This window comes from Cervus canadensis, chromosome 17 (assembly GCF_019320065.1).
Source record: "Cervus canadensis isolate Bull #8, Minnesota chromosome 17, ASM1932006v1, whole genome shotgun sequence".
NCBI lineage: Eukaryota > Metazoa > Chordata > Mammalia > Artiodactyla > Cervidae > Cervus > Cervus canadensis.
Window position 1 is genome coordinate 26,260,573 of NC_057402.1, and position 12,293 is coordinate 26,272,865.

At 37.0% G+C, this 12,293-nt stretch overlaps 1 protein-coding gene across 6 annotated transcripts in view; it reads right to left on the bottom strand.

The window, feature by feature from the left end:
- ARHGAP5 (Rho GTPase activating protein 5) overlaps positions 1-12,293 on the bottom strand; it is a 104,492-nt gene that overhangs the window by 11,280 nt on the left and 80,919 nt on the right. For 4 of the 6 annotated variants that reach the window (XM_043489627.1, XM_043489626.1, XM_043489628.1 and 1 more), the window contains exon 4: positions 2,421-2,498. In XM_043489627.1, the coding sequence (XP_043345562.1) occupies positions 2,421-2,498 (78 nt within the window). Of the gene's footprint in view, positions 1-2,420; positions 2,499-12,293 lie in introns of those variants that run through there. The other 2 variants (XR_006273562.1, XR_006273561.1) reach the window with 1 other exon arrangement.

Sequence of the window (12,293 nt, forward strand, 5' to 3'; positions counted from 1 at the left end):
CTTTAAAATTTTTATTTTATTTTCATTTATTTTTATTAGTTGGAGGCTAATTACTTTACAATATTGTAGTGGGTTTTGTCATACATTGACATGAATCAGCCATGGATTTACATGTATTCCTCATCCCGATCCCCCCTCCCACCTCCCTCTCTACCCAATCCCTCTGAGTCTTCCCAGTGCACCAGGCCCGAGCACTTGTCTCATGCATCCAACCTGGGCTGGTGATCTGTTTCACTATAGATAATATACATGTTTTGATAAAAATTTTAATATAAAACACTTTAAACACTTATCAGTGAAGTTCTGACTTTAAATAAACAAGAACAGAACACAGTAAAGGTGTATTATAAGGTTGATTTGCTATTTTAAAGTCTTATTTTCCTTTTATAAATACAATGAATACTTATGATAAAGAAAAAATTACCCCCATAATCAAGAGATAATCACTGTTTATACTTAGCATGTTTCCTTTCATCCCTTTTCTGCTCATTTGAAAAAAAAAAAAAGATGAATCACATATGTATTTTATATTGAATTTCATTTTTAAGGCATTATCCAAGGTTATTAAAATTTCACCAGCAACTGTTAAAAATTTTTTGAGGGAGCAGGAAACATTTCATTGCAATTTCAAGCTTGTAGAAATTCTGCAATAATAATATAAAAATACAAAGAACTCACACATACCCTTAACCAAGAATCACCAATCTTCACATTTTGTCCTACACATAAACAATTTTAACAACTATAAAACATTCTCCCAGACATAAAATTTACATAATATTCTACTACTGAAGATTTAGATTTATTTCATTTAAAAAACTATAAAGATGTTATGATTAAAAACTTTTATTTACTAAAGTTTACTTCCTCAGGCAGGCTACATTCCTTGAAATATAAGCTACCCAGTAAACATTTAACATGGTGTCTGGCACAGAAAACTCATCATATGCATTATCTCATTATTCTTTGGTAAGTTTTATCACTCCCATTCTAGATTATGAAAACGTTGCTGTTTAGAAAGATTAACTTCCAGAGGTCACAAAGACAGTAAGTGACTTTCCAGGTGGCGCTAGTGGTAAAGAACCCGCCTGCCAATGCAGGAGATGTAAGAGATGTGGATTTGATCCTTGGGTTGGAAAGATCTGAAGGAGGGCACAGCAACCCACTGCAGTATTCTTGCCTGGAAAATTTCATGGGCAGAGGAGCCTGGCGGGCTGCAGACCATAGGGTCGCAAATAGTTGGACACAACTGAATCAACTTAGCACAGTAAGTGGTAGAACTAGAAAACAGTAAACCAGAAAGTCTAAATCAAGAGGCCCTGATACTGACTATTCTTCTTTTATTACTTAGAAGTAAAATTGTACAAATTTTATAAAGTCTAAACAGTTCTTGTAACAGAATACTTTTAAAAAGTGAAACACTAACAATGCTCTTTCAAAGCTAAGCACCTCCTTCTCCAACACTCAACAATTTTACCATTTCAACACATATAATCTTCATTATTCTATATGGTTATCTAGTATTCTATTTGTAAACATGAGTGGACTCCCCACCTTTAAAACAAAATACAAAAAATGCTACAATAAATTTCTTGGTAGGTTTACACAAAGACTTGTAACATAAATATTTACAAATGGAATTTCTCCAGCAAAAGCTATCTAAAGCACCCATAACCAATAATATACAATACACCTGTTTGCCTATGCCCTACCAATAATCTTTTCCATTCTCATAATAAATAAACCTTTTTAATTTTTATTTATTTATAACTGACAGAGGTTGAGCATATTTTCATATGTATGTCGGTTCTTCTGAAATGAATTGCTTAATCTAGCAAAGAAATTCCATAGCCCCCCTAGGTTTACAGTTTTTCTCCTGATTTTGTTTTATCCACTGTTCCATACAGAAGTTTTTACATTTTTAGGCAGTCCAGTTTATCATCTTGTTCATGCTTACTAGGTTTCATGTTAAGTTTAGGCCTCTCCCTACTCCAAGATTATAAAAATATTCACTCATTTTTCTCCCTAGTACATACAGCTTTCATTTTTTTCACTTATATCTTTGATCTCATATAAAATTAATTTAATATGAGTAGGAAATTCAGCTTTTTAAAAAATCCCTAATTAGTCAGTTGGTACAATATCATGAAAGAAAAAAAACACTTTCAAACTGCACCTAAAGGTAAATCTGTATACACAAAGATGATGATGCATCATAATTCAATTTACTGCTTTTCCAATTCTGCTAATGGATTTACAGCTCTCCTGTTTCCTGACTCTGGTATCTGTTTGATTAAATACTCCTAATACTACTTCAAAACTTTCTCCCGTAATACATAATCATAAGGAGGTTTTCATATGAAATTTCAATAAGGAAACTCACAAAATGATGATTTTGTCTTATATAATCATCTTTTTACCTTGATCAAACTGCTTTTGAATATTGTCTTGATCAGTTTTGTTCCCACTAACACGGTAGAGTCCTTCAGTACATAATCCTAAAATAAAGAAAGAGACTTTTGTACATGCATATATACGTACAACAAAGAATATACTTAATCTTATGTACAACTTAGTGACTTACAGAATATGGTGGTAAATATTTTTGGGAATAAAATAATTTTGAACATTTCATTTCAAGTAAGTTCACAATGGACTATTTTAATTTTAAACCAGTTAGGCTACTCAGTTCCATGCAAAAAAATGAGAAGAAACATTCTTCCCATTTCTTTTACTAAATACATCTAATTTCCTGACTGATATATTGAAAAAAATCAAAAGACACTGAAAGGTGGAGAGAAAGTGAATTAACAGCAACTGTAAGAACTTGAAAAACAACATGACTGAGTTCTCTGGGTTTTCTTTTTGCCTTGTATATCTGAGACCAGGCAACAGAGAAGCCTGCAACCCAGAAACCCTGATGAACACAGGCAAAAAAATAAAAATAACAACAAACCACCACTCAGAAAACCAACAAGAAAAGCCTGCTCTCTCTGGTGAAAGGAATGGGAAAGGTGTAGACTAGCAAGCAAAATCATTTTTTAATTACTGCCCTACTCCAGCCAAACACCATGGAACCTACTCCTCATTCACAACAATGGCAACCAAGTAGAATTCTACTTTAGCCAGCAGTAACAAAGGTGTCCTTTCCCTTTCCAGATGTCAGCAAGGGCTGATTGAAGTCTGAAGTTTTTAACTACGACCTTGAGGTAAGAGGTACCCTCCCCTCTCCACCACAGTGGTCAACAGAGGCTGTTGGAGATCAAGCAGGGTGGGGAGTCCAATCTTCTAGCCTCACTTTGTAATAAGGAGGCAGTCTTCCTCCCCTGCTAGTACACTGTCAGAGGAGGCCTGTTAAAAACAGATTTAAATAAGACTCCAAGTTTCACAGCATACTATTCAAAATCTGGAATAAAACCATAATAAAATGAAAATCATTCATCATTTCAAGAATCAAGAAAATCTCAACCTGAATGAGAAAAGAAAATTAACCGACACCAACACAAAGCTGCCAGTTGTGGAAGGACTTCAGAGCATCATGAAACACTTTGGTGAACAATTATAAACACACTTAAACTTCCTAACAGAAAGTTTCAGCAAAGAAACAGAAATATAACGAACAACAAAATGGAAATTTCAGAACCATAAATACAGTAACAGAGACAACAAATTCATTGAATGCAATCAACAACAGACAAATGATGACAGAGAAATGAGAAGTGAACTTGAAGACAAACAACAGAAAGTATCCAGTCTAAAGAACATAAAGAAACTAGACACACACAAAAGATGAGCTGCAGGGATTTGTGGGACAACAAGAGAAGAGCCAAGATTTGTATCATCAGCCAAAGACCTCTCTCTATGTTCAACGGGAAACTTCTAAAAGAGACTCAATTTGATAAGGCATTGTACTCTTCTGATCACAAGGACGAGACAAAGAATAGAATAGTGGATTCTGTCAAACATTTCTGGAGCAATGTCAAGGTGTCTGTATGGGACAACATATTAATCCTTTCTAATTTTCATCAGGTTAAATTATTTTATTAATATTTTGTTTTATAAATTTCACAAATATCTTTACATACGAAGATGTGAAAGGGGAAAAAAATGTACCTCACAATGCAGGAAACACATCAACACTGAGAAATTCATGAATATAAAGGTAAGGGAAGATCCCCTAGAGAAGGAAATGGAAGCCCACTCCAGTATTCTTGCTCGGAAAACCCCACGGACAGAGAGAGGAGCCTGGCAGGCGTAGTCCACAGGACTGCAAAGAGTTGGACACAACTGAGCGACTGAGCACAAACACACAAACATGCAATGGTAGCAAAAATCCACGGACAAGTTTCATGGGTCAAAGTTACTAAATCCAAAGTTCTAACTTCAATAAAGCACAGCAGACACCACCAAATAACCAAAATTATCACTTACTGTGGGACAAAATAACATCCTATCCCAACAACTCAACACTCAAAACATGAAGATCATAGCACCCAGTCCCATCACTTCATGGCAAATAGATGGGGAAAAGGTGGAAACAGTAACAGACTTTATTTTCGTGGGCTCCAAAATCACTGTGGACAGTGACTGCAGCCATGAAATTAAAAGACGCTTGCTCCTTGGAAGAAAAGCAATGACAAACCTGGACAGCATATTAAAAAGCAGAGACATTATTTGCCTACAAAAGTCCATACAGTCAAAGCTATGGTTTTTCCAGTTGTCATATATGGATGTAAGAGCTGGACAATGAAAAAGGCTGAGTGCTGAAGAATTTATTCTGTCAAACTGTGGTGCTGGAGAAGACTCTTTAGAGTCCCTGGGACAGCAAAGAGATCAAACCAGGCAATCCTAAAGGAAATCAACCCTGAATATTCACTGGAAGGACTGATGCTAAAGCTCTAATACTTTGGCCACCTGATGCAAAGAGCTGACATTGGAAAAGACTCTGATGCTGGGAAAGATTGAAGGCAGGAGGAGAAAGGAACGACAGAGGATGAGATGGTTGAATGGCATCATGGACTCAACGGACACGCGTTTGAGCAAACTCTGGGAGGGATGAAGGACAGCTAAGGCTGGTGTACTACAGTTCATGGGGTCACAAAGAGTCGGACATGACTGGGCAACTGAACAACAATACCAACAGATATGATGCACTTAGATACAACAATACTTTAGTGGTACTTATAAATAAAATGCATAATTTGAATCCAATAATGACGAAAAGCAACCTCAAATTGATAGAGAAAGAAAATATTTATTTGTATAGTAAAACACCAATCAATAAACATAATAAAAATGATAGACTAACCTGACATAGTGACAAGCATTTATCTGCTACATGAAAAAGGAAACGTGTGTAATCATCCATGCTAAAAACCTTGCCTTCCATTCACTGGTAACTGAGTGATGTATTTTTTCTTTTTTAAAAAAGAAGGAACAACAGCAACTTAATAATCTAGATGTGAATTAAATCATCCAAAGTATCCATCCTGGGCCTCCAAGTAATACAGGCATTAGAAATTATACCAATATTCCACAACTAAACTCAAAATATGTTTTAACCAAGTACTACCACCTTCTTTTCTTCCATTAGAAAGATAACTAACTCTTACACTGCACAGAACTCATGATATCTGAAGTTCTAAAAGGGTCTAAGTTTTATTTGAGTTGATAATAGATATAAAATAAGAGTTTCACTAAAGTCACAAGACACATGACAAACAGTAAGGGAGAAGCAAGCTGTGTAGATAATCCATGAACTATATTGTTTTCATGGGAGGTGGCATCAGCAAAAGAGATGAAGAAATGAGTTTTGGAGCTTGGTTCCCCAATAAAAACAACTAAAAGTGAAAGCGAAGTCGCGAAGTCATGTCGGACTCTTTGTGACCCCATGGACCATAGCCTACCAGAATCCTCCATCCATGGCATTTTCCAGGCAAGAGTACCGGAGTGGGTTGCCAATTCCTTCTCCAGGGGATCTTCCCGACCCAAGGATTGAACCTGGGTCTCCTGCATTGTAGGCAGAGATGCTTTACTGTCTGAGCCACCAGGGAAATCAAAAGCAACTAAGGAGCAGACAGAATGTATCAGAATCAACTTCTGCAGAACTCTGGAATCTACTAAAAAAATTACAACCACCAATAGAAGTTCTGGAGAAGAAAGAAGCTTTAAACTTCCCAGCTACTACTCCCCATACCCTAGACTGGCAACGACCACGAGGAAGGCGGACTGCACTCGGGGTTTAGGCTGCAAGTGTCAGAGGCGGGAACACAGATCTTGTTCGCAAAGAACTATAGTTGTAAATTTTAACTTGTCTGGTGGCTCCCAGAAGAAAGAGCACAAGGGCTTGCCTATGTTTCACTATGCTAAAATATTTAAATATCTTATTTTCAACAAAAAATTTAAGAAGCATAGAAAGAAAAGCCAGTATGGTCCATTCTAGGAAAAAATATTAACAGAAACTGCCTATTGGCAAACCCAGTCACTGCACTTATTAGACAAAGACTTTAACCTTTAAAAATGCACAAAGAGCTACAGGAAGCCATGAACAAAGAACCAAAGAAAACCAGGAGAATGGTGACTTTAAAAATGAAGAATATTAATACATACAAATTCTAAAAGATGATGCTATTAAAGCACTGCACTGAATATGCCAGCAAATTTGGAAAACTCAGCAGTGGCCACAGGACTGGAACAGGTCAGTTTTCATTTCAATCCCAAAGAATGCTCAAACTATTGCACAACTGTGCTCAATTCACATACTAGCAAGGTAATGCTCAAAATTCTTCAAGCCAGGCTTAAACAGCATGTGAACCAAGAACCCCATGGACCACAGCATGCCAGGCTTCCCTGTCTTTCACTATCTCTCAGAGTTTGCTCAAACTCACGTCCATTGAGTCTGCAATGCCATCCAACCATCTCATATTCTGTTGCCCTTCTTCTGTCTACAGTCTTTCCCCAGCATCAGAGTCTTTTCCAGTGAGTCAGCTCGTCACATGAACTGGCCAAAGTATTGGAGCTTTGGCTTTAGCATCAGTCCTTCCAGTGAATATTCAGGGTTGATTTCCTTTAGGATTGACTGGTTTGATCTCCGTGCTGTCCAAGGGACTTTCTCCAGGACCACAATTCGAAAGCATTAATTTTACAGCACTTAGTCTTCTTTATGGTCCAACTCTCACAATTGTACACGACTACTGGAAAAACCGCAGCTTTGACTATGTGGACCTTTGTTGGCAAATTAATGTCTTTGCCTTAATATGCTGTCTAGGTTTTTCGTAGCTTTCCATGGAAGGAGCAAGTGTCTTAATTTCATGGCTGCAGTCACTGTCTATAATGATTTCGGAGCCCAAGAAAATACAATCTGTTAATGTTTTCACTTTTCCCCCATCTATTTGCCATGAAGTGATGGGACTGGGTACCATGATCTTAGTTTTTTGAATGTTGAGTTTTAAGCCTGTTTTTTCACTCTCTCACCTTCAGCAAGAGTGAAGTTGCTCTTCACTTTCTGTCATTAGAGAAATGACTGCATATTTGAGGTTGCTGATATCTTCCCGCCAATCTTCATCCCAGCATGTAATTCATCCAGCCCAGCATTTGCATGATGTACTCTGCATATAGTTAAATAGGCAGAGTGACAATATATAGCCTTGTTGTACTCCTTTCCCAATTTTGAACCAGTCAGTTGTTCCATGTAAAGTTCTGTTACTTCTTGACCTATATACAGGTTTCTCAGGAGACAGGTAAGGTGGTCTGGCATTCCCATTTCTTTAAGAATTTTTCACAGTTTGCTGTGATCCACACAGTCAAAGTCTTTAGTGTAGACAATGAAGCAGACATAGATGTTTTTCTGGAATTCCCTTGCTTTTTCTATGATAAAGCAGATGTTGACAATTTGATCTCTGGTTCCTCTGCCATTTCTAAACCCAGCAGGTACATCTGGAAGTTCTTGGTTCATGTACTTTTGAAGCTTAGTTTGAAGGATTTAGAGCATAACCATACTAGCATGCAAAATGCATGCAACTGTCTGGTAGCTTGACAATTCTTTGGCACTGTCCTTCTTTGGGACTGGAATGAAAACTGACCTTTTCCAGTCTTGTGCCAATGCTGAGTTTTCCAAATTTGCTAACATATTGAGTGTAGCACTTTAACAGCATCATTTTTTAGGATTTTAAATAGCTCAGCTGGAATTCTATCACCTCCACTAGCTTTGTTTGTAGTAATGCTTCCTAAAGCCCACCTGCACTTCACACTCCAGGATGTCTGGCTCTAGGTGAGTGACCATACCATCGTGGTTATCTGGGTCATTAAGATTTTTTGTATATTTCTTCTGTGTATTCTTGCCACCTCTTCTTAATCTCTTCTGCCTCTGCTAGGTCCTTATTGTTTGTGTCCTTTATCATGTCCATCTATGTATGAAATGTTTCCTTGATATCTACAATTTTCTTGAAAAGATCTCTAGTCTTTCCCATTCTATTGTTTTCCTCAACTTCTTTGCATTGTTCATTCAAGAAGGCATTCTTATCTATTCTTGCTACTCTCTGAAACTCTTCATTCAGTTGGGTGTATCTTTCCCTTTCTCCCTTGCTTTCCTCTTTCCTCAGCTATTTGTAAAGGAGCAATAAGCCTCCTGGCTGAAGGAGGTAATGGCAAACCACTCCAGTATTCTTGCTCCAAGAACCCCATGAACACAAACAGTATGAAAAGCAGAAATACCTAAGTACAAATCTAACAAATATATACAAGATCTATATGAGAAAAACTACAAAACTGATGAGTGAAAGCAAAGGACTAAATACAACTGACCCTTGAGCAATGCAGGAGCTAGTCCATGTATAACTTACAGCTGGTCCTCTGTATCCACTGTTGCTCCACATCCACAGATTCAACCAAACATGGATTGTGTTTAGTATGATATTATTTACTATGGAAAAATGTGTAAGTGGACACACACAGTTCAAACTCATGTTGTTCAAAGATCAACTGTAAATGGAAAAATATATCATGTTCTTGGATAGGAAGACAAATACCATTTGGGTGTCAATTCTTCTCAGCTTGATCTACAGATTCAAAGCAACCCAATAAAATTCCCAGGAAATTATTTTATGGTTATCAACAAACTGATTCTAGAGTTTATAGAGAGAGGATAAGACTTATAGCCAACACAATATTTACAGAGAAAAAAGTTGGAAGATTGATGCTATTTGACTTTAAGATTTACTATAAAGCTACAGCAATCAAGACGATATGAGGGCTTTCCAGGTGGTCCAGTGGCTAAGAATTCACCTATCAATGCAGGGGACACGGATTGGATCTCTACTCTGGGAAGATCCCATAACTGTGTGGCAACTAAACCTGTGTACCACAGCTACTGGGCCAGTGCTCTAGAGCCCATAAGCTGCAACTACTTAGCCCATATGCCCCAACTACCGAATCCCATGCCCCTAGAGCCTGTGCTCTGCCACAAGAGAAGCCAAAGCAATGAGAAGCCTGCACACTGTGACCAGAGAAAGCCTGTGTGCAGCAACAAAGACCCAGCACAGTCAAAAATAAATAAATAAACCTTAAAAATTTTTTTCAAAAAAGAGAGATAATATGGTATTGAGGAAAAAACAAGCCAATAGATCAATGGAACAGAATAGACAGCCCAGAAATAAACACCTGTTAATAGTCAATTGATCTTTGGCACAGGAGCAAAGGCAGTAAGAACAATAAAGTGAAAACATTCTCTTCAACAAATAGTGCTAGAGAAACTGGATGTTCATACACAAAAATAATGTCTAGACACAGACCTTTACCCTTGAGGAAAATGAGTTGAAAATGGATCACTGACTTAAATGTAAAATGGAGAACTATAAAATTCCTAGAAGACAACATAATAAAAAAAACCTAGATGGCCTTGGGTATGGTGATGCCTTTTTAGATACAAGCTCAAATACACAAGCTGTGATAAAAATATTGATAAGGTGGACTTCCTTAAAATTAAAAGTCATTGTTCTGTGAAAGACAACATCAAGAGAATTAGAAGATAAGTCACAGATTGGGAGAAAATATTTACAAAACACGTATCTGATAAGGACTGCTATCCAAAATATACTAAGAACACGTAAAACTCAGTAATAAGAAAACAACTCCACTGCAAAATGGGCCAAAGACCTTAATAGATACCTTATCAAAGAAGACATATAGACAGCAAATGAATATAAAAAGATGCTCCATATCATATGTAACTAGGGAATTAAAAGTTAAAACAATGAGACATCACTATTAGAATGCCAAAATCCAGAACATTAACACCACCAGCTGCTGACAAGGATGTGGAGAACAGAAATTTTCATTTACTACTGGTGGGAATGCAAAATGGTACAGACGCTCTGGAAGACGGCCTGTAAGTTTTTAAACAAAACTAAATGTACTTTTTGAGCTTCCACTGCCAGGAGCCTGGATTCAATCTCTGGTTTGGGGAACTACGATCCTGCAAGCCTCAAGGTAGGCCAAAAAGACAGACAAAGAAACCTAAATGTACTCTTACCATGTGTTCTCAGTCACTCAATTATGTCCAACTCTTTGAACCCGCTGGGCTGTAGCCCACCAGGCTCCTCTGTTCATAGGATTTTTTAGGCAAGAATACCGGAGTGGGTGGCCATTTCCTCCTCCAGGGGATATTCCCAACCCAGGGACTGAACCTGCATGTCTGCATTGTAGGTAGATTCTTTACTGCTGAGCCGCAAAGCAAGCCCACTCCTACCATACCATCCAGCAATAAATGCTCTTTGTTAATTTACCCATAGGAATTGAAAAATGTCTACACAAAAATCTGCACACCGGTGTTTACAGCATTTATTTTATACCTATAGCTATCTTTATAGCATAACTGCCCAAATGTGGAACCATACCAGGCTGTTCTTCAGAAGGTAAAAGGATAATTAAATGGTGGTACATCCAGACAATGGAATATTATTCAATGTCAAGAAAGAATGGAGTTATTAACCCATGAAAAGACATAGAGAAAACTTAAATGCATATTACTAAGTGAAAGAAGCCAATCTGAAAAGGGCACATACTGGATTATTGTAACTATACACTGTAGAAAAGGTAAAACAATAAACAGGTATGTGGTTGTCAGGGGTGGGGAGGTAGAGAGAGATGAATATGCAGAGCACAGAAGACTTTCAGGGCAGTAAAAACACTCCTTATGCTACTGTAATGATGGAGATGTCATTATACATATGTCCAAAGCAATAAAATTTACAACACCAAGAGTAAATACTAATGTACACTATCAACTCTGGGTGATTATCATGTGTCAGCACAGGTTTATCCTTGGCAAAAAATGTACCATTTGGGGGAGTGATGTTGGTGATGGCGGTTGGGGAAGAGTTTCACGTGTGAGAGGGGGTAAATGTGAAATCTCTCTCTTGATTCTGCTATAAATATAAAAAATTTTTCTAAAAAAGATATAAACATATAGAAATAGATATCAAAATGTATGAGGATCGAAGTAAAATCAATGGAGTAAATCTTTTAGCAATAAGTGACACTTCAGGGACAAGAATACTACAACAATTAATAAGTCTAGAGGCAGTATTTTTTCCCCCCAATCAAAAATAGTAAATTTTAAATATGGGGGGGGGAATATTACTGCAACCGGAATTCACTGTATTAAAACATACCACTACTTTCTAGCCACTTTAATACCTGAAAAAATGCAACAACAGTATTTCAACCTTTCATTTTGTTACTTTCTTTACATAAAATGCTTAATAATTCATAAAGTAAACATTACATATTTGTTTTCATTCCATTTTCAAAATAAGTGACAAGAGGCCTTATGTTAATGATAAGGAGACAAGCTTTGAAAAGTGAATTGACTTGTTAAAGGTAAGACACTGGGCAAACCAGGGTCATTACTTTGTTTCATTTGATATATAAAGGAAATATTTTTGACATGCCACCCCGTTTGTTTCATGGTAGGTGGTTTCATCTCTCTGCATGCTTCCTATCACTGAGGTTGGCATAATAATTTCATTTCTAGACATTTTTCCTAGAAAATAAAAATATAAGCAAACATGTAAACAAAAGGATAAATGCCAATTTTGAATGTAAAAGCTGAATACATTACTAATTATTTCCCCATAGGGATAAAAAGAGGAAGAGCTAGCATGTTTCTTCAGATTGCAAACATTCATTTTCCTGCAGGAATTTCACCATTAAAAAAACAAAAGAGCTACAGGTGTAATCACCTGGTTGTCAATCACAAAAATGACAATTCCACATGCTTCCATCGAACTTAAAAA